This window comes from Chanodichthys erythropterus, chromosome 11 (assembly GCF_024489055.1).
Source record: "Chanodichthys erythropterus isolate Z2021 chromosome 11, ASM2448905v1, whole genome shotgun sequence".
NCBI classification, from domain to species: domain Eukaryota; kingdom Metazoa; phylum Chordata; class Actinopteri; order Cypriniformes; family Xenocyprididae; genus Chanodichthys; species Chanodichthys erythropterus.
The window spans coordinates 40,891,108-40,915,383 of NC_090231.1; the positions used below are offsets into that span (position 1 = coordinate 40,891,108).

The following is a 24,276-nucleotide window of genomic DNA, read 5'->3' on the forward strand; positions in this document are numbered from 1 at the left end:
TCTGTTTATGCAGGTTTTCTTCGACTACCTTGTGAATCGACGCACCCAGGGCACGGTTGCCACCCTGTGGATAAACTATTTACTGCAAAAAAAAAAAATAATAATTTTAACACGCATGTGCGACCTGTACAAAAATCTGGCTGTGCATGTAGAGTACGCATGTACTCTTCTCATGATGAAATTCACATCATGCACACTGTACGCTGACCCCTCGTGTACGAGTAAAAAGTGAAGTATACTGAGACTCACGATTTATTGGTTTCAAATAGAGATCATAGAGATTGCGATTCTCCCATGATTCTGAATAGACAACTGAACAAAATAACGTAATTTACTAGAGGTTCTGACAAAATATGAATTGCTGGAAAATATTTAATTAATTTGAATGAATTATTTTTTAAAAAATGGTTTTGGATGAACTCAAAGACTCATTAATACATTTTTTTCCATTACTGGATGAATCAGTGTTTTTGAATGAATCTTTTGAATGAATGATTCAATGACAAATACATTTTTTAAGTCACTTGTCACCTCCTAGTGGTGTGACGATGTAACTGATACCATTATTTGAAGCGCCAAGTTAGTTTCAAAAGGTGGTTTGCTCTATTTTCTATTGCTATCGTGTAAATCAGTGTTTATATCCTAACTTTAATCTCAGTACTTCTGTGATAATTTGAATATTTGTAACAGAAATAACTACTGGTTCAAAACTGTTCTCAGTGCGGCAGCACAAACAGATTTCAATGTTACAATAGGATTTTGTGAATCGTTGTCATTAATAAATAAGATTGTGTGAGTGTGTGAATCGAGATCTTTTTGAGATTAATCGTGCAGCTCTAGCTTTACCCATATCTTTCCACAATCATTCTTCAAATCTCCCACTTTCTCTCTCTCCTCCCCCATCATGAACAGACACGCCCCCTACTGCTGATTGGCTACAAGTGTGTTGTGCTGCTTTGTTCAATCCACTTTTGAACAGCGGTTCTCAGAAATTGCTTACTGCACCTTTAAAAGTAAAGGCTCTTATTGGCATTGATTGTTCCATATAGAACTTTTTCACATCCATGGAATTGATGGAAAGGTTTTAGTGGAAAAAGGGTATATTATTTATAATGTTTTTCACACTAGAAAAACGTGGAACATTTATTTTTTTAAACTGCATCTACTTATATATACTTTCCAGCACATGGGTCTTGGCTTTTATAATCTCAGCGGTGGCTTGTTATGACACAGGGGCCGTTTCTAATTGACCTTCGCGTCCCATTCCTCTCTGTCCTGATGATGTGGATGTGTGTATTAGGACAGGAGAGGATCAGTGTCATATCTATAATCCGGGCTCATTATAATGCTGCTGACACATGATCACATTACCAACAAAGTGCAATGAAGTTAGCTTTGACCTCAGATAAAATGTTGTTTAACCTTGCGATGGGTTGTATGTTTAATCAAATGCATGCAAATTGTGGACACTTTGACATGGAGTGACTAATTAATAAACTGCATTATAGCATAGACAAGTTCAGTGTCCCGTTGAAGGCCCTTAATACGGTTCATAACAAATTTGATATCAGTACTGATATTTAAAGAGCAATTTAGAGAGCTGACAGATTTTTTTTTTCATTTAATAATGCATTAAATTAATAATAATTAATAATTAATAATAAATTAATAAAATTAATTTAATAATAAAATGTACAGAAAATTGTTAAATTTAAATTGACAGCTATTTACTAAAATCTGCAAAAATATCTAAATATATCATATAAAATATATCAAAATATTCATTGGCAGTGTTATGTTTGAGACCGATGTGAAGGAAACATTTCAAAACACCATAGCAGTGAACAATTTTAATAAGGATATATCTGATATCTACAAATCCAACACGTCAAACAAAAGCAGCCATGGAGTCATGAGAATGAGCTGTATACCCCTTCCTGTTGTTCTGAGAAACTCAAATTTGACCCACATTGAAGATCATCAATAATTTATGAATTCTTAACTGTGTTTTATATGCTCCCAAAGAGCATTCGAGAGAAACTATAATGTTTTAACTGAATATTGATGGAGTAACACAATTGGAGGTAAAAACATTAAACCAAAGGAGTTAATATCAATCACTTTTGTATTATTTTGCAATATTGAACTTATTTTTTTAACAAGGTTATTTGTCAGTGAATGCTGAACTGTACTATACTGAACTTTAATTAATAAATAAATCTCCAATGTGTCTGGAATAGCAAATATGATCACACTTTACACATCCATCACAACAAATTCATCTCCTCCACTTACACAAAATAATTTGCTGTGGAACCACAAGTGTTTTGAAAAGCGCTGTTGTGGTTTTTGATGTCATGTAGTGTTTTAATAGGAAATTGCATCCAGAATAGGCCTTGTACCCTGTGGTTCCTTTAAATTACATCATCTATTTAAAGGAATAGTTCACCCTGTATTAGTGTATTAGTTTCTTTCTTCTGTTGAACACTAAAGAAGATATTTTAAAGAATGTTGATGGCAGCCATTGACTTCCATAGTATTTTTTTGCTATGGAAGTCAATGGGTGCCGTCAACTGGTTACAAACATTCTTTAAAATATCTTCTTTAGTGTTCAACAGAAGAAAGAACTAATACAGGTTTGGAACAATATGAAGGTGAGTAAATGATGATAGAATTTTTCATTTTTGGGTGAAATATCCCTTTAAATGCGTTTGAGATAAAAGTGTCTGCTGAATGTAGCTATCAATCTAAATCTAAATTATTTCCATTATATTATGTTGTACACTATACAATTTTTTTTAGTTGTAAATAAAATTTATTGGAGTATATTTCAAAAGAAAATGCTACTTCAAAGTTGTTTATTTTAATTTGTTAGTTTCAGTTTCTTTATAATTAGTGTAGGGAACAGTGTGTCCGAGGAGCTTAATATGAGGAAAGTGAAATAGGCCCATTGTTCGATCAAAACAAACAAACAAATTAAGGAAAAATGAAAAATTGAAAGGCCATAACTTCTTCAAATATGGGTCAAATTTGACCTGTAAGAACCACAAATTTTCCACGAACAGATTTTTTAAAATAGTTGAATACTGGATATTCAAGAAGCGTGAAAAATATCAATTTTCAAATTGTTTTTGTAAGAACGCAAGCTAAATATTCCCTTGTGGTCAAATATAACAAGGCAACAATAACCAAAAGCCGCTAAAATCTTAATATATTCTGCTTTTTTTCTCATTTCGCACGATCAAAAACCCGAGATGTGTCCCTTCGTCAACCTCTCTCTCTCTCTCTCTCTCTCTCTCTCTCTCTCTCTCTCTCTCTCTCTCACTCTCTCTCACTCTCAAGGGTTGGTTATGAGGGCTCGTCTTTCACAAGAGGCGTTGCTCTTCGACAGTGGCGCTTCTCTGCAAGGCAAAAAAGAAATTTCCGCTTCCTGCACCGATAAACAACTAACGCAACTTGAGAAACACTAGAAGCGAGTTTCACGGCGAACATCGGATCCAACTGCAGCGCTGCGCGCGTCGCGATCGCTACAATTGAGCCTCGGTCCGCGTGGACGGATGATTGTGGTGCAGTAGAGGATCGACGCTCCGACAACAGCCGTTTTATTCGGGTTTTCTTTCATTGTTTTTTAAACATAAGGTTCCTCCAGTATGTCGGATCGGGGAGGGCTCCCGAGGACTGGAGGCGTACCGTCTCCGCAGCCCTCCAAACCGATGGCGATCACCTCAAATCGGCCGGTGCACATGAACCTGTACGCCACCTGGGAAGTGGACCGATCGTCCCCGAGCTGCGTGCCGAGGTAAGGTGCCTGTACACTGGGGAGGGAAGCAGCGATGCACCGCCGGATAATGCACGAGGTTCAGGGCTTTTACTTGACATTTATCTACAAACCTGGAGGGGATACTGGTGTGGATATAACTAGATGTAATTAATGAATACATTCAGGGTAGACAGTTTTCAACACGATATATGTCGAGGTTTGCAGCAAAAGCGATATGAAGAATGATCGGTGGCTCAATCTGAACACGACAGTGCGGTAAAGACAACCAGAGCAACTTCTGCTTAACAAAGAGCTGGAGGTGAAATGTTCAGACATGCAGGGGTTCATGTATTGTATTCCAGCCTGTCAGTGGTCTGGATTATTTGTCTGGAAAGCTGCCGTATATCTTCCCAATCTGCTGTTCAGGAAAATATTGGAGAAATTGATAGATATATTGACCGATATTGCTTTTTTTAATGTCCCGTATTGATACTGGTAGATATTTTTTGTGTGATTATTGTTCTTATTATTTTAATTTTTTAATATTAGTTCTCCAAATTATGCCATTTATCACTACACCCAATATTGACAAACTGAGAACCGATTAAGTTGGAAGTGAATATCAGGAAAAGATCTCTTCCGATTTAATATAGAGTAAAACTAGTTTATCCTATTCATGCATTGTATTCCATCCTGGTCTGGTCAAGTTTCAGCTTATAATACCCCACAAATTTGACCCTATTTGGGGCTGAGCAAAAACATGCCTTTTACTATATAACTATTTTGCTGGCTAAAAAAATAAATCCAAAATGGGTTGTAAAAAATGGCTGGGTGAAAACAACCCAATCCCTGGGTTTTATTTAACCCAGCAGTTTTTAGTTGGGATTGGTATGGAACTGGTTTGGGATTCTGCAATGATAACTGTAGAGCTTACTGTGTTTTATTCTAACATGGTGTTCTGGAAAATATTGGATATAATTTTTTTATTAGTAGTGTTGTTAATGTCATTTTTTTTTAAATTATATAATTAATTAGTATTATTATTACTATTACCTCACAAATTATGCCATCTTATTGGTAGATCCATAATTAAACGACTGAGAACCGATTAAGCTGATTGTGAATATCGGGGAAAAAATATCTCTCCCCATGAATGGAGCAATGCTAGTTTATCCTATTCAAGCATTGTATTCCAGCCAGGAAATTTGCATTGTTGGGAATATATTGATGTGGTAGATCCTAGAAATGTTGTTTCAGTATTGCAGGAATTCATATGTTGTATTAAATAGTCTTGTATACATTGGCTTGGGATGCTGCCATGGTAACTGAAGAGCTTCATGCTTTGAATTCCAACCTGGTGGTCTGGAATATTTTGCTGTCATGTAGTAATCCTAATGCCGGTTTAGAATTTGTAGAGATTCAGGTATTGTGTTCTAAATTGGGAATGGTATGGAACTGGTTTGGGATGCTGCCATGGTAACTAGAGCTTCAAGCTTTAAATTCCAGCCTGGCACCATATTTGAACAGGTGAACATGTATGTGTCAACATTCGAAACAACTGTCCTCCTTTGAAAACCAATACTCCCTGTTGTTTTCTGCTGGAGTTAATATCGGCTATGGATACAGACCGCACGGACACTTGAAATGGCTGCCCATTGAAGCTAATTGGTTTATTTGAATTAAATGTGTATTGATGGAGCAATTGGGATAGATCTGAGTTACACAGTATGTGCTTGTTTTGCATGGCTTCATGCTGCTTGTATTGACAGGAAACTAAAAATACACCGAAATATTGATCGACTTGTTGATGTTTTGTGTTTGACCGGAGCTGATGGCTGTATTCAAAATGTAATGCATTAGGAAAAGAGCAGAGCGCTCTTCTTTCCACTACTATCATCTTGCTCGGGACTGCTATTAAATATTAATGTGATCTTGTTTTATGTCTAATTCAGGTGGACAATAGCCCTGTAACTCACCCCAGCTACTTAATTAGAACTAAAGATGGCACAATAGGCGGCACAGGGCACCCATGTGGCACGTGTCTGATTTCTGACTGTGTTTTACGTGTTGTGAGTGTGTAAACGTGTGCATCTTTGCGTGAAAACTGGGAATAGGAATAGGAATTGATGAGCAGTAACACCACAGTAACTGTTCTTGGTTCAAACTGGACATAATCATAGTAATGACTCACAGTTCAGTGAATAAGTCAAGAACCGCTTTGGGCTCCCTAAAGCGTCGTAAGCCTGAGTAGATCATGGCAATCATTGGCACTAATGGTCTCTACTTTTGGAAAGACAGATTCAGACCAATAATCCAAGAGTTCAAGTCTTTTTGACTGACTCGTTTAAAAGAACCTACTCTTGAGAGTAATCGTTTGGTGATTCTGACTACTATTGATTGTGCTGTGACGTAACATTGGTTTAAGAATGCAGCTGTTCATAAATAGTTGGAGGGCTGGGTATTGACACAATTTTCACGATTCGACTCGATTTCTATTCACATGCTTTCGTTTAGATTTTGATTTGATATAGATTATTTTGGATGTAGTATATCAGATACATTACAGTACATGGCAAATTTTCTAGAGGAAATAAATATCAGCTAATGCTGTAAACTACACGTGGGAGTCAGTTGGTACTACATTACTATAATATTGAAGGTTAAAATTAACATATTTATATACAAACACTTAAATTACACTCAATGATGTTTTTTATAATAAATAAAGTTTAGAATTACATAATCATATTTCTACTCCAATTAATTTTTTTGAAACATAAACAAAAAATTGTGTCTGTCATAACTGATTCATTCAAACATGCATTAAATATTGAAGGACATTAAAAAATTATAATGAATATGTAACATGCATATATTTATCAGAATGCTGTTCTCTAGGGTTCATTTTTCTAGCTGACTAATGAGTTTATGGTCACTGAATATGGTTTTTCTGAGGTAAATGTGACGTTACGTGACATTGTTTACAAGCAGTTTTATTGGCGTCTTTCCGTGGTTGAAACATTGATTTACCGATTACACGAGACATGATACGGATTTCGGTAAGTTGTACTCTATCTTTTAACATACCTTCAGATGTTTATTCATGTTTATTTCACACTGTAAAGGCCTTTGCACACTGGAGTCTGACATTTTCGCATGTGTTTTTTCGTATTCGCAATCCTAAAAATTCGTAACGCACAGAGACCTTGCACACCGAGTCCTATGCGTATTAATAAATGCGTTGCGAAAAAAATCGCAAAACAATACAAAATGAAGTCTTCAAGCAGTGAGCACGATTAGTTGTCTCCTCTCTTCTTAAAAAGAGAAAAAGAAAGAGGAAATATTGGGTCCATTCAATCCCGAGATTGCATAGAGGAGAAAGGAGAATTCACCTCATCAAGGAGCTGCAGGATTATCCGAGCGTTTCAAAGATTACTTCAGGATGTCAGTGGCTCTGTTTGATGCTTTATTACTGGCACAATATGTCTTTATATTTGGTCTCTTTGTATTCCTCACGTTGTTTGTCATTCAGTGCTGCTGTTTTGTGCTGTAGATGACGTGGATCAACTTGTCAGATGGCATTCTGGATTTTTACGTTCGCGTATGGTGGCTCTGAATTGTCAAAACGTCTCTCAAAATGCGTGCCACGGATGCGAAAAACGCAGAAAATCGAACCTGATCCGAATATTTTTTTGACGGACGAAAGTTTCAGAGGCAGTGTGCAAACGCAATTGACAATAACGTAAGGTCGAATTTATTTTTTAACGTGCGAAAGTTTCGCATGTGAATTTCTGACTCAGTGTGCAATGACCTTAAAGCGGAGGAGAGGATTCAGTGAAAACAGACTAGACTAATCGATTCTTGGGATTTAAGAATCAACATCGGTTCGTAAAAATGAGAATCGATTAAAATCAAGAAATTGATATTTTTTTACCCAGCCCTAGTTGGAACCAAATAATTCCACTCCATTTTTTTTGTAAATTGAACATGTTATGAAAAAACGATAACTATAATAGGTGTCCACACCAATGCATGATAACATTCTGTTTATTATAAGTATGATGCAGTTATTTTTGTCATCTACCAGTTTAAATGTTGGACCTCTGGTTGGCTGCAATGTTTTTATCAGCTCAAAAAAATAGTTTCGAAAGTGATCCCAACTATATTATTCTCATTGTTATTGTTATAATTGTGGTGTGGACTGTTCTATTCTCATATAATTAGAATGATTAGTATAATGTTATATGCTGAAAAAATTGGCGCAAGTCAGATTTACTTGACCATTTTTACTCAGAAATTGCTTCACAAATAATTACGACGAGCTCCAAGTAACACGTTGAATTATTGGAAATTTTGAAGTAGAAAAACTAAAATGGTAATTTCTTGTAAAACATACACTTTGTTTTATTTACAACTTCAAAAAAATTAAGGTTATAGTTGTCATCCTTGGTGTGAAAGGGCTCTAAGAATAGTTCTTGATTCCCAACCCTGCAAGTGACTGTAGCATGTAAGCTGTCATTTGTATCTGCATATCAACCGTTTTGTTGTCCCAGGTCTGTCATTTTTCAGATATTTGTTAAGATAAAATCCCTCTTTGCAAAATACCCCTGAGCGTCTTTTGGCAGCTGAATCATTGATTGGTGCCAAAGGCCAGCGGGAAAACAGATTGACACCTCATTCAACACAAACAACAACAACAACACATTACATCGAGCCTCATGCCATTATATTCACACTTCTGTCATACACTTCCCAATAAAACCCTTCAATACAAGGATGTAACCAAATGTTCAGTAATGAAGAAGTTTAGTCTTTGAAAAGAAACACAATGATCGACCACAAACATTGACATCACTGACACCAAAATGCCATTGATTCTCACATCTGTAGCTAGGGACTGAACGTAACACGTCATTTCTGAATTCTTGACAGGAACATGGGCTTGGTGAAAGTAAGCTCGAGCTTCACTGGTTTTAATTTCAGTCTGTTCCCCACACAAAGCTATCATATGGCTTTATTTGATTCGGAATATAGTGCACAAGCCATATGGACCATTTTTATGGTGGTTTTTTGTCTTTTATTGCAGATTGACAGATGTGATCACTATGAAAAGAGCTGTGTGAGGATTTTTATCTTTAAAGGGGACCTATTATGCCCTTTTTCAAAGTCTTGATTTTGTTTTTGGACTCTACTAATAGGATTTCATGCTTGAATTTTAAAAAAATGGCTTATTTTTCACATATTTGACATTTTTTTTCAGCACCTCTTTTCCTAGTCTGTCAGTAACGCTCTTTTTAGTTCCTGTCTCTACGAAGCCCCTTCTTCCGAAAAGCGCAATGTATTTTGATTGGTCGGCTGGACCAGTGTGTTGTGATTGGTCAAGCACTTCCAGCATGTTTGGGAAATGTCACACCCCTTACCATAGCCGGAAGTTTCACTGCTTTCTAACTCAACCAGCCCCCTCCCCCTTTATTTTGCATTTGTGGGAATTATTGGTAGGAATAGGGTGGGAATTATTTAAATGAGGAATATTGTTATGTGTTCATTCCTGGAAGAAAACTCAAGACTACAATCAAGGCTTTGCAGGCATTTTTAATTCTCAAACTACAACAATTCATACAAAAAAAGGAAAAACATAATAGAACCCCTTTAAAAAATAATGTTTTTTTTTAAGAGTCAACTATTCCTTTAACTTGAAAACATTTCTGTTCATATTGAGGCGTATTTTCAGTATAAACATTGAGTTTGGCACAGAGACTCTGGTTATTTCCTGTTCATCTGCATCTGTTTCCCTCTGCAGTCTGAAGGCTGACGATGTCACATCCTTTTGTTTGCGCTGCCACCGATTTCTGGAGTCATGCTTTGTTCACCTGATTTGATTGCTGAGCACAAAAAGAGTACAAATGAAGCCGACAGTCTGAGAGGCGAGGATGGAGGGAGATGCAGAGATATTTCACACTGAAAATGTGAATTAGGGAGCGAGAGAGTGTTGGGGGGGATGATGGGACGAGTGTGGAAAGGTAATTTCTACTGCCGCAAGATTCTGAGGGAGAAAAACGAAACTGTGTGGCACTCAATCAATGCAACAAGCCGCCACTCGAAAAACTATCTGGTCTGAGATCAGTCTGAAATTCAGTTAGCCTTGATATCTATGAAACCGAACAATGAAATGGATGCTACGGCTGACATTAGCTCAGAAAGACAATGCCAAATACAGAGATGTTTGGGCTTTAAGTCAATATGAAATTAAATGAATAATTGAACTGTGCAAATTGTGACATTGTAACATTTATTTTTGTTTTAATTTCACATTTTTGTGATTTTATGTGACTTTGTCATTTTTATTAGTATTCTTTTTTGTTTTTATATATATATAATAAATATAAGGTTAGGCCTAAATTTTTCATGTCATATTTATATTTTATTTCATCTTTATTTCAATTAACGATAAAGATTTTTAATATTTTACTTTTAACAATTGTTACAATAACAGCACTGAGGTTTATTGTTTCAGGAAGGCATGTGTGAACTAGTGTTAAGTGTTATTACACTCACGACTTGCCCTTGCAAGATCTGCCTTCCCTTCACTGGAAGTGTTGGGGAATTTTCGACAGTTGCATTATGGGTAATCTTTTCTCTGGCTGCCATGAAGGGAACGGAGATGTGAGATGCCTGACATTCTTCTCCTTCCTTTAAATTTGGAAATTCTCATGACTCTGCCGTGTTGCACAGTTTCGGGTGTGGCATCGGTTCTTCTGCACCGAGTTATTGGCCCTGCGGTGTTGTCACCTCCGAGCAGGATCCTATCTACTCCTGACAGAGCTGATTAAGATGGACATTCCCATTTTGTCGTTCTTTCTTTCCCTCGCTCAGGTCGAGGATTATTTTCTCTTTCTCAGATTCAGCTAGATGGTTACACTCTTCAAAAATAAAGATTCGCTGCTTTGCAGTGAAGCCACGCACATAGACGGTGTTACACATTTTATAAATTTAAAATATATTGAATGAGATTTACTTTTTTTCAGCAGTTTTGTCTACATCTCATTGACTTCTTGCTGTTGTTGGTCCTCTGCTTGACACCAAAACAGCACTGACCTGTCGAGGCTTGGACTCGACTAGACCCCTGAAGGTGTGCTGTGGTATCTGGCACCAAGGTGTTAGCAGCAGATCCTTCAAAGCCTGTAGGCTGTGAGGTGAAGCTGCCGTGGATCAAACTTATTGGTCCAGCACACCCCACAGATACTCGATTGGATAGATTTGTGGTGAATTTGGAGGCCAGGACAACACCTTGAACTCTTCGTGTTCCTCAAACTATTCCTGAACAATGTGTGCAATATGGCAGGGAGGCTTCCATCAGGGAAAACCATTGTCATGAAGGGTGTACCTGGTCTGCAACAATCTTTAGGTAGGTGGCACATGTCAAATTTACGTCCACATCAATGGTGGGACCCAGGGTTTCCTATCAGAACATTGCCCAGAGCATTACACTCCCTCCACCGGCTTGTCATCGTCCCACAGTGACATCACTTCCTTAGGTAAACGGCACACACAAGCATGGCCGTCCATTTGATGTAATAGAAAACTGGCACCTATTGTAGGTGCTTTTGACAGTGGACGGGTTCATCATAGGCACTCTGACAAGTCTGCGGCTACACACTGTGTTGTGACGCATTCCTTCCATAATCATCATTTAAAATTTTGTGCGACTTGTACCACAGTAGACCTTCTGTTGACTTGGGCCAGATGGGATAGTCTTCGTTGTCCTCGTTGCCCAGTTGCCTTGCCATAACAATTTGGGCCTTGTCAAAGTCGCTCTGATCCTGTCCATTTCTCCTGCATCCAACATGTTGATTTAACAGAACTGATTGTTTGCTACCGTCCAATCTACCCAGACCTTAATATATGGCCTTGTTAGGAGATGATCAACAATATTCACTTCACCTGTAAATGGTCATAATTCTTTGGCTCATCAGTGTATATGACCTTCATATCAGCTGTCAGCCTCCCTGTTCTCTATCTGTATTAGCATAGAAAAATACACATTGCTCAATCACTAGTTGTGACATTATATTAAAAACCACAAAGCAGCAAAATGGATCCATTTTCCCATAATGAATACTGCTATAAAAACAAGTAATTCAGGGTCTGATCATGTGAGCAGCTGGGAGCAAAATGTTTGATTCGTCATTTTGTAATTGCAGTAATTCAGATGACATGAACGCAGCATTAAAAAGTCTCAAAAGGCATCATGCTGATTTTTAAGGGTGCAAGGTTGTGTTTGCATTGAGTCTTAATTTTTTCTGGGTAAATTCCTGACACCTTCTGTTTTTAAGTGCACGCTGTAGTTTTGACGTGTGCTGCTTTAAATGCTTGAGCTCTTTAAAGTAGAATAGCATTTTTGAACAAATCTCATGAATGAATGATTCAATGACTGACGTAACATTGTAATCGATACAATCTTTATTTGAAGCTCAGGTCACTTTCAAAAAGTGATTTGCTCTATTTTTTTGATGACTTCAGTGTTTATATCTGAACTATAAACTTTGATCCCAGTACTTCTGTGATAATTTGAATTTTTGTGACGCAGAAATAAGGAAACTGTGTTCGAAAAGAAGTTTGAAGTAGTTTCATACCTATACTTGACAGTTTCAGCTTTCACTGGGGCAGTGGCAATGCAGATTTGAATCTTCAAGTGCGATTTTGTCAAAGGTTTAATAGACATAGACGAATTGTTGTCATTTAGGAATGAGATTGATTAATGAATGATTAATCGTGAAGCTCTCGGCTTTTAGTGCCCTATAAAGTCAGGCCCCCCCCAACCCTGCTCTATTCTATCTTTTGTGTTTTATTTTTTATTGAAATGATTGTTTTTAAGGGTAATTAAAATTTTAATCATCAAAAAAAACCATCTCCTATTAAGTACATTTATAACACCATGACACTTAAAATAAAATAAAAACAAATGTAAAAATATACTTAAGAAAATAACAATTCCTTTACAGCAGTTTTTTTTATATTATAATCAGTAATACATTTCTATCATAATTCATGTTAAATCAAACTTTTATTTTGGTGGGATGTATTGAAGACCGTTGAGTTTTTGTTTGTATTTGATGTAGTTGTAAATTTTATTTTCACATTAAATTTAATGCATCAAATGATTTAAGAATGGTTTTATGTTGAAATATGTTCTGATCATATTTTCTAAATGATGCCTATTGTATGTTAAGTATAAGCAGGTACTGGCTCACATGCACATGTGCGTTGGAAGTTGCCGCACACATGATGCATTGTGTTTCTGCCTTTTAATCTCTGATTTTACCTGCATATCAACTTTATTTTCATGCATCAGCTTTGTTCCTGTCATTGTTGTGCATGTTTATGTCATCATTATTACTGTTATGAAACCCTACACTTTCTCAGAGAGACTGCCAATGCAGAACTGAAACAAAGCCTCTTTATAGGGTTAATGACATGTGCATTAACTGATGCAATCCATGCGTAACAGTGAAACCACAGCAGTGGCCTGGCCGGAGTTCACCCCACAGCATTGACCCACTGCAACGGTGAGATACTGACACAGTTAATCACGGCCGCCATTGTGTCACAACAGTGTTCAGCCTGTCAGTAGTCATGTGACTCGACGCCTGAGCTGCAAAACTACTGATGTGCTCGAATCCTGAAGCTTATTATGAAGGCTTAATGCTGACATGTGAGCGGCTGAACTGCGCCATTCACTTACCGAATTACTTCATCTGTAAGCGTGTTTCTGACAGATGCTTGAGATGATAATAGTTGGATGCATTTTCTCCAATTGTATTACAGTTAAAACATCAAAATATAACAACAGTGCACTGATTTACTGAATCAGCAGCAGCGTTATAACAGTCTGACAAGTTTCCTGTGATTGTTAATTGTATTTTTAATGAATATCACACACAAACTTGTGTGATATTAGGCCAGCGACACACTGACCCTCTAACACAGTGAGACGGCAGTCATTCATAACATCAAGATATGACTGATATCACAGACTCAAGGACAGGACTGCCCACTCTTTAGTTCACATTCTCATTCAGTTTTCTCTGAGTTGTTCTGATTTGTAAAATGTTTGAAACTATGGGCAGTGCATTAAGTCTGAACTTAGCATTTACAATCGGTCTGTCAGTGATGATAAAAAATCTAATAGACTCAACAGGAATTTGATGTTTTTATTAATTTTGTAATGTGCTTTTGACATTTTTTTATTTTATTTTTTATATTTCGATTATAGTTTCTTATTTATCTTTTTATTTTTAATTATTTACCATTTTAGGAATTTAGTATTTCAACAATTTTTATCTTATATTTATACCATGCTGTATTTTATTACAAATATTTTTTTATTAAAAAATAAAGTCTAGTTAAAGATTAATATAACAGTTATTACATTCTCATAATGTATGAAAAAACATTATTATAATGACAAATAAGCAAATATTTGACATGATAATTGATATCTCATGAGAATATTCCTAATTCTCAATACAGTAATGTGCGAGAATCCCATTCCTGTGTAGACAATTGATTCTTATAAATATTAAAACAAACAAAATTCAGATTCCGAATGGATAAATTATAGATCGTGCTGCCAAACCGAATAATCTACAGTCAAACCAAAATTTATTCAGACACCTTGAACATTTCATACATTAATAGATTTATTAATTTAATCACTATAGTTTAAAATAAATGGTAATAAAATATGACTAGATCTCAGAGTTAAAGTGTGTCAGAATCTTAATTATGTCAGATAACACTTTGGCAAAACATGGTCAGGTCAAAGTTTCTGAATAATTTTTGGTTCCAAATTTTTATCAATTTTACTGTTAGTCCACTGTATGAAGATTTTTTTGGGTATAATATGTCACAGTTTACTTTATTTTGCTATCCTCACTTACATGAATGATCTATAGTGTCCTACACCCACTAGTAAAAATATATCAAAAATATCCAAAATGTCTGAATAATTTTTGGTTTGACTAATATATAATATTATATATATTAGTCAAACCAAAAGGATAATTAGGAACACCTGTTTAATTTCTCATCTAATCAACCAATCACATGGCAGTTGCTTTAATGCATTTAGGTGTGTGGTCCTGGTCAAGACAATCTCCTGAACTCCAAACTGAATGTCAGAATGGGAAAGAAAGGTGATTTAAGCAATTTTGAGCGTGGCATGGTTGTTGGTGCCAGACGGGCCGGTCTGAGTATTTCACAATCTGCTCAGTTACTGGCATTTTCATGCACAACCATTTCTAGGGTTTACAAAGAATGATGTGAAAAGGGAAAAAAATCTAGTACGCGGCAGTCCTGTGGGCGACAATGCCTTGTTGATGCTAGAGGTCAGAGGAGAATGGTCCGACTGATTCAAGCTGATGGAAGAGCAACTTTGACTGAAATAACCACTCGTTACAACCGAGGTATGCAGCAAAGCATTTGTGAAGCCACAACATGCACAACCTTGAGGCGGATGGGCTACAACAGCAGAAGACCCCACAGGGTACCACTCATCTCCACTACAAATAGAAAAAAAAAGGCTACAATTTGCACGAGCTCACCAAAATTGGACAATTGAAGACTGGAAAAATGTTGCCTGGTCTGATTAGTCTCGATTTCTGTTGAGACATTCAGATGGTAGAGTCAGAATTTGGCGTAAACAGAATGAGAACATGGATCCATCATGCCTTGTTACCACTGTGCAGGCTGCTGGTGGTGGTGCAATGGTGTGGGGGATTTTTTTTTTGGCACACTTTAGGCCCCTTAGTGCCAATTGGGCATCGTTTAAATGCCACGGCCTACCTGAGCATTGTTTCTGACCATGTCCATCCCTTTATGACCACCATGTACCCATCCTCTGATGGCTACTTCCAGCAGGATAATGCACCATGTCACAAAGCTTGAATCATTTCAAATTGGTTTCTTGAACATGACAATGAGTTCACTGTACTAAAATGGCCCCCACAGTCACCAGATCTCAACCCAATAAAGCATCTTTGGGATGTGGTGGAACGGGAGCTTCGTGCCCTAGATGTGCATCCCACAAATCTCAATCAACTACAAGATGCTATCCTATCAATATGGGCCAACATTTCTAAAGAATGCTTTCAGCACCTTGTTGAATCAATGCCATGTAGAATTAAGGCAGTTCTGAAGGCGAAAGGGGGTCAAACACAGTATTAGTATGGGGTTCCTAATAATCCTTTAGGTGAGTGTGTATGTATATTACAAACTTTTATTTTAGATGTTATTAATTAACAGCACTGATATATAATTGTTTGGAAAACTATTTTATTGTATTTCCTGTCATATGTTTGCATCTGGAAATAGTGAGTCACAGGAAATGGCTTGAGATTATGACATCATCATTCATAAACGTGTGGACGTCTTTCAGCTCCAGTGATGATGTCATTACTCTGATTAACTTTCAGTCTCTCAGATTAGAATACGGTCGAATAACAATGTCATGTGTCATATATGTGTATAAACGTGCATTTGAATGCATGTAATCGGCGTGTTGGTGTTCGTGTCATTCTCCACACCCTTTTTTCTCAGGCATGTCTCAGCTGCTGTTGCAGTTGAGCATCACTGAATGTTTGTGATTGTTTCTGTGAAGCCACATTCTTCACAGCCGGACATCAGCACGTTTCTGTGGAAGAAGAAAGCAAACCTCTGTGCTTTTGGTTTAATGCATTCATATCGCCAAAGCATTTGTACAGCAGCACAACGGCGCACCAAGATTTTGTGCATGTAAATTAAGGAAAATGACAACAGGTAAAATGAACATAATACTTGATAAAGATATATTTAAATAAAGTTAGAATAATATTTATACAGTAACTAGATTTTGCTAGTAGCTAGGTTCCCAAGTGCAAAAAAGTTGTGGGTGGTTGCCAGACTGTTGCCGTCAAGTGAAATATGGCTCATTAATGAACCGTAGTAATAATGGAGAAACATACGCTCTCCATATGTACTTCATTGCATTTCCATCTCATCTCCAAATAAGATTAACGGTCTTTACATCATTAGCAGCTAATAGTTTTAATGAGGCCAGTATGCCACAGTGTGTGTGTGTGTGTGTGTGTCAGTGGATGAGTGTCACATCTGGTGTCAGTTTATCCATCTCTTTAAATTGATCAGTGTTAAACTTGTTGCATAACAGGATGGACAAAATTATTAATTCATATATCTCTGTTATACACTCGCTGATGATTTTGGGGTTGTGATTGAATCAATATTGGTCCCAAGGACCGTTTACAACTTTCCATGAGCTTTGTAATATGTAATATCAAAATAATAAAAATATATTTCATTTTTAATTTATTATAGATTTTAGAGTATTATTTTTATATTGTATTTATTAATATTAAATTAGCTTCTATTTTCAGGTTTCATTTTCATTTTAGTTTTTTAATACTTTTTATATATTTTTTCCACTATTTAAATTTTTTTGTTACTATTTATAATTTATTTTTATTTAAGTTTTAGTCATTTTAGTACTTAAACTTATTTATTTCAGTTAGTTGCCAGAAGTTTTTCGTCAAATAATATATATATTTTATTTTTGTTTAGTTTAGTTTAGTTCCAAAAAACATTTTCAATAGTTTTAGTTTCAGTTAATAGTTTCAATAACAACACTATATTAGCAACAAAAAAACAACAACATAGTTTCGCAAAGAATATATCATTCCTTAGTTCATAGTTCAACAAAAATTTCATTTATTCACCTCCAAGTTGTTCTGACTAAACCTGTTTCTTTGTTCTGTGCAACTTAAAGGGATAGTTCACCCAAAAATGAAAATTTGATGTTTATCTCCCCAGTGCATCCAAGATGTAGGTGACTTTGTTTCTTTAGTCGAACACAAATGATTTTTAACTCCAACCGCTGCCATCTGTCAGTCTGTTCGAGTTCCCGTCCACTCTTATTATAAGACTGACAGATGGCAACGGTTGGGGTTAAAAATCATAATTTGTGTTCGACTGAAGAAACAAAGTCACCTACATCTTGGATGCGCTGGGGGTAAGCAGATAAACATCAAATTTTCATTTTTGGGTGAACTATCCCTTTAAAAGAAGATATTCTGAAGAATGTTGGTAACCAAACAATTTCTGGTCCCTATTGACTTCCACAGTATTTTTTATTCATATTATGGAAGTCAAGGGGAACCAGCTGCGGTTTGAATACCCACATTATTCAAAATATCTACTTAATTACCAAGTCCGTTTCAAGTTCAAGCACTGAAAATGAAAGCTGAGAGAGTGTTTGATGGATATCACAGGTTGTTTTGAAAGTGTGTTCAGCGTCCGGGACGTCCCACTGCGTGTGGGAGTTCCATGACGTACTCGTGTCTCTTATCTGTCCAGAACAGTTCCCTCAGAAAGGTCACAGAGTCACAGCAGCTTGTGTCATCATCTCTGAAGATTACATTAGTTTAGCCTGAGTGGGGTGTTTACAACCAGAAGTGAAACTTACAAGCATTACATGTTTAATAATGTAGAAATTCCCTTTCATTAAATGTCTTCCACCATGAAATAGCCAGTTGAAAAAAAAAAAAGGCTTTTTAATATTTTAATTTTGTGATTTTGATCCACCTTAAAATTACTCGACACTAATCTTTAAGCCATGGTCCAATTGATTGAATAAAACTATGCAGACTTTAAGTTCATCACATCAGGCATTAACTTTAACACACACAGTAAAGTTAACTTTGGTGGCAGGACGATGCAGGAGTGGCTAATGGGGCCAAAGACTGGACTAACCCCATTTGAAGTGTGTGTGTGTCTGTTAAAGTGAGCAAAAGCGGTGTGTGTCTGTGTGATCTGAACATTGCCCAAGGGTTGTTAGCATGTCTGGGGAGATGAGCTTGACTTGTGAGCGGATCGCCACAGAGGACGTGAAGGAACAGACTTGTCCTTCCCGCGAGCGTGTCGAAGATGGAAGGAGGGTTATTACTGAGGAGAGTACGGAGTAATGGAAAGCTTTGTCAAAACGGATTTTGCACTGGGCGAAAGCCACGGGTCTATTGTACTGCATCCATTAAGAACTGAACGAGCCAAATGTCAGTTGTACTTGTGTATGTTTGTGTTTGCCCACCTACTTTTACGGTTTAATTTTAGCCTGTTATATTGTGTTCTTGCGTGTGTGCGCATGTGTGTTCACTGCCCCCATTCCTCTGGCTCTTTATGTTGGCTTGTTTACTCACGTATGACTGCATATTTCTGTACATGTCACTGAACAACGTTTATCACGTTCAGCACGTCTTTGTGTGTGTGTGTGTGTGTGTGTGTGTGTGTGTGTGTGTGTGTGTACGCGTGCATCCAGTTTCAGCACACATAATTGAAAACCCCATTAACAGCAAGAAGAAACAATGAAAATAAACAGTATATAGTGTCTAAAGTGTTTCGGAAAACACTATAGAATGGAATGTTTTTAAAGGATCGCATCAGAAATTTCGGGAAGAAATCCTTTAATTCACAAAAAAGTACACTTGCTTGAGGTGGTTTTTAACTTGTGCGAAAAAGACTTCATGCCAATAATGGGAGATAGAAACACATTTACCGAATAAATTCTGACGTAGCGAACATTATACTTTGAGCAAGTACATAACCAGCCAGTGTTCAAAACTATCTCCTTACCTTAGCTCGATTCACAACGGTAAACTTGTAATAATCTTTTCTAATATGGGTGGTACTGGTAAGTTTCCGCGGGAAATTTGAGCTTGCAGCCGTCTGTTTACATAAAGAACGAGTCCCAGCTAGTAGGCTATATCGCATGTGAGGCGGATCATTTATAGACTTTTCTCACAGCAGCTGCAATAATTAAACTTATCATTTTGATGGTAGATTGTAATCCAGAAAGATCCAAGAGAGATTCACCCGTAGTCAAAAGCAAAAGACTTCGGACTTTGGAGTGGCTACAGAAATTGAAATCTACAGGTAACGCTGATACACATAGTTGTGCAATGCTAATGTTGTTAACGTTAACAATTTAAGAACAAAGTATAACAATAATAGTAATTTGCACGGTTTGAAGTGATCGGAGTTGAGCGATTGTTAGATTTAATCACCATTGGCAGCGCGATTTATTGTAATGCTTTTTTTCTCAGTTGGTCAGAACAAAAGTGGCAGACATTACTTACTTGTTCAGATGAAGATTTTCCAGGGAAAATTCTTATTTTGGTCACATTTCCAACACTACAATCTGTGATTCCGAAGTACAGTATCCACACCATGTGGTGACTGACAGCAAACATTAGATTCATCCGCGATGAGGAGCACAATGAGGCACAATGCACGTAAAGATGATAATTCCACAAACAACTGCAGTTGCAGGTTTTAAACAGAGATGGCGACAAAGAGGCAAAACTTTAAGCTTTAAGTGATATAATATACCTACAAAAATCTGCCTTTTTACCATAAAATATACCGATAACCACCACAATAATTCATAGTTTTTTCTTGTAAAAGCCTAAATATTCCTGCTGGCATTTGTGTCATTAACATTAATCAATCAATCTCAATTGACTTTATCACTTTTTATACAATTTATGTAGCCAATTTCTATAGGCCTAGTTTTTTCAGGTAGGTCTGTTTCATTTGTATCTTTGTTTTATTGCAGTTTTTTTTTATTTCTAGTGCTTGAAGTTTGTTGGGTAGGTCTACTTCAGCTGTCTTTTTTGTCCCATTGCTTGTAATTAGTTTCTTTGTTCCTATTTTATCACTAACTTGTCTTCAATCAGCTTGAGTTTTTTTTTTTTTTTTTTTTTTTTATGTTAGGCTAGTATTATTTTGTGTGTATGTGTGTGGTATTGAAATTGGTGATAAGATTTATGAAATGTCAATGTTCTCAAATTTTGATCTCATAAATTTATTTAAAGCAAAAATAACTATATCATGAGATATATCATTATCATGAAATAAAATCACTCATATCGTGATATAAGATTTCGGTCATATCACCCACCCCAAGCTTGTAGAGATAACATTGTAAAATTATTCTGTTCAGTTAACTGAAATATTGTTGTTGTTATTATGATTATTTTAAATGTATTACACTTGACTTTGCTGATATATCATTAAATGATGAATAAATAAATTTCCCGTGATTGCATCAGTGCAGTCACCGATAGTGTCTGTTAAGGTGTGTATCATCTTGGCATCAGAACTCTGCCAGGTTTGGCAAAAACAGGAGCAGGTGTCATGGAGACTGCAGGTGATGTCTTGTCTTCTGTCAACCTGTTCAGATTTACCAGTTTCACTAACAAAATCATTACTTTGGTCAAATCCTATATAATTGGTGATTATAAAATGTGTTATGTTGGCTATTAGTATTATTTTTTCTGTTTGTACATTCATACCGAAATTAATTTTTTACCAAAAATAATGAAATGTTTATAAGCATTTAAATTTCACATAGGTGGTTTTTATATCAATGATTCAACATAATTATATTTATACTCCAATTCATTGTTGAAATATAAACATTTAAACAGTGACTGTAGTAAAAACTTGTTCACACATCAACTGAAAAAGACTAAAAGAGCTTGGTTCATCAAAATAAGGATTGATTAAAAACAAGAAGTCGGTTTAGTCAACCCAGCTGACATGTTTACATGTTGTAGTTTATCAACGTGAATTAAATAGATACTGACACTGTCAAAACATGCCATCGAAGAAATGCTAATTAAATGTCACTGTTTCTGTCAATAATTTCAGCCATCCAAAACTTTTTCGTTTTTCTGAAATTTCAGTTCATCACTTGTTCATACACTAGCAACAGCCCATCAACCACCCAGAAAATCCTAGAAACACCCAAAACACCTTAGCAATGAAGCTAACAAGGCCTTCATCACTTTAAACTTCAAATCTCTCTTCAGGGTAACACTTTACAATAAGGTTCATTAGTTAATGTATTAACTAACATGAAATAACTATGAGCAATACATTTGTTACTGAATTTACTAATCTTTGTTAATGTTAGTTAATGAAAATAGTTGTTCATTGTTTGTTCATGTTAGTTCACAGTTCACTAATGTTAATATTTTAATAGTGTATTAGTAAATGTTGAAATTAACATTAACAAAGATTAATAAATGCTGTAGAAGTGTAGTTCATTTGTTCATGTTAACTAATGTAGTTAACTAATGTTAACTACTGAAGCTTATTGTAAAGTGTTACCCTCTTCAGATTAACCTTCAATCTATTTACTGAACTGTGTCTGTTTAAATTCACAGACAAGGCATTGCTAAGGCAATATTCAGACTTCTGTTTATAAAAATGCACTCAGGTTTCTCTTAGTTATTGTAATTTCCATGTTTACAGTTCAGAGATCTGGAAAAAAAATCATTTCAACAGCATTTGTCTTCATTTAGGATGTGAACTGAAAAGTCATCCCACATTAATTATCCTTCTTTTGTTTGTCTGTATGTTGTTATTATGCATTTTTCAAGAAAAATATAACAGGTAACCACTATTTCAAAAACTCAAAAATCAAAATGGTCATGGGTGGGTCATATATACTTTTTTTAAAATTAGTTTTTAGTTATTTAGGTTTAGTATAGGGCTGTCACAATATCAGATTTTTCTCTACACGATTACCATGGCAAAATAATTTACGATAGTGATATCTATTAGGTGTGTAACAGTACGCAAACATGAAGTCACAGATCGGTGTGGTTCGGTACAGGTTCGGTATACTGCAGGGGGTAGAAAACTAAACATGAAGTTGCTTTTTTCTTTTTATATTAAACAATGTGTTTTTTTTTTTTTACAAATTTGTCTCTGTTTAAATAAATTGGATTATAATTAATAAATTTATCTTGGCTAATGCTGTAAACTTTATACAGAGAGGCCTTTCTTGCAAATTACTGTTGCACTTAATATTAAAAGTTACAATTAACAACAGAGCCCAAACTATTAAATTAGTTGCTATTTATTTTTAGATATAATAATCAACACTCAAATAAATAAAAAAAAACATGTAAATTGCACATAAAGCAGGTTTTGCATTAACTTCTAAATCTAATTATAAAGTTAATTTTCTAACTAACATGCTGTGGACACTAAATGACTTACCTGAGGTAAATGTAATGCTATGTGAGATGTCATTCTCTTAATGTCTTTCCACAGTTGAAACACTGATTGAGAGATTACATGTAAACACATTGATCGAACTTCTTTTCTTCTTCTGTGCTTTTTACTGGTACGAAACAGTGTTGTATTACCGTGTGCGCCCCGTCTAGATTGGAGTGTGGATAGCCTGTGACTGACTGTATTCATCGTTTGACTGTATGCAACGAACCATAATGTAATGTATGTCCATAACCGTAATGTCCGTACCGTGACTGTTTGGGACTAATACATATACTGTTACATCCCTAATATCTATAGAAATCTTCATTATCCTTATGAAAATATCCAAGATGGCTTGAAGAACACAAAGATGCCAGCAGTTAACATTTTCCTTTTCAGGGCTAGCAAAATAATGGCAACTCACGGTACATTACTGACCCTAAACTTGTGAATGCTAGTGTTACAGCAGGAAGACTCTGCTGGTGTGTTGTGGTATGTAATGTAGGTGCTCGTGTTTGTGCGTGTGTGTGCATGTTTTTCTGTGGCTGAGTAAAAGTATGCGGTTGTGAAAGTGCGAGGGCAGAGACATGGGGGAGTGTCACACACAGACAGGAAAATGTTTTTGCTCAGATGAAGCTCAGCACACTTCTCTACAAAGAAGTAGTAGGCGGAGTTGAGTACGAGTTGCAGCCCTTCAGAAAAGTGTCAGGAGAGAGACAGGATGAGAGAGAGAGAGAGAGAGAGGGAGAGAGACGGCATTGCAGACTAGATTGCGGCCAGCGGCTTTATTAGGTTGGACAGACTCACCATGAGACAGAGAATGAGAGATCGTGTTTGGAAAATACAATAAGGAGGGATGCAGGACATCAGGTGGATCAGAAAATGAGATCTTTGATGTTTTTTTTTGTTTTTTTTTGGTTAGTTTGTTTATTGAAGGTGAAGTGTAATCTCTGCAGCACCAAACAATTCTCCATCTTTCCTTTAGTAGTCAAAAAAGAACTCCTCAGCTTTGCAAGGTGGTGGCTAGAGTGTTTTGAGTGGTTGCTCGAGTGTTTTAGGGGTTGCTAGAATGTTTTTGGTGGTTGCTCGCGTGTTTTGGGGGTTGTTAGGGTGTTTTGGGTGGTTTGTCGAGTGTTTTGGGGGTTGCTAGGAGGTTGCTAGAGTGTTTTGGGGGTTGCTAGTGTGTTTTGGGGGTTGCTTGAATGTTTTTTGGGGTTGCTAGTGTGTTTGGGGGGTTATTAGAGGGTTGCTAGAGTGTTTTGGGGGTTGCTAGAGTGTTTTGGGGGTTGCTAGAGGGTTGCTAGGGTTTTTTGGGGGTTGATGGGGTGTTTTGGGTGGTTGCTCAAGTGTTTTGGGGGTTGCTTGGGTGTTTTTGGGGGGTTGCTAGGGAGTTGCTAGAGTGT

The 24,276-nt window shown here is 36.4% G+C and overlaps 1 protein-coding gene across 2 annotated transcripts in view; it reads left to right on the forward strand.

Moving 5' to 3' along the window:
* Positions 1–3,384: 3,384 nt before the first annotated feature.
* LOC137029968 (phosphofurin acidic cluster sorting protein 1) overlaps positions 3,385–24,276 on the forward strand; it is a 59,336-nt gene continuing 38,444 nt past the window's right edge. For both annotated transcript variants that reach the window (XM_067399827.1, XM_067399828.1), the window contains exon 1: positions 3,385–3,799. In XM_067399827.1, the coding sequence (XP_067255928.1) occupies positions 3,651–3,799 (149 nt within the window). In that variant the 5' untranslated portion in view covers positions 3,385–3,650. The remainder of the gene's footprint in view (positions 3,800–24,276) is intronic.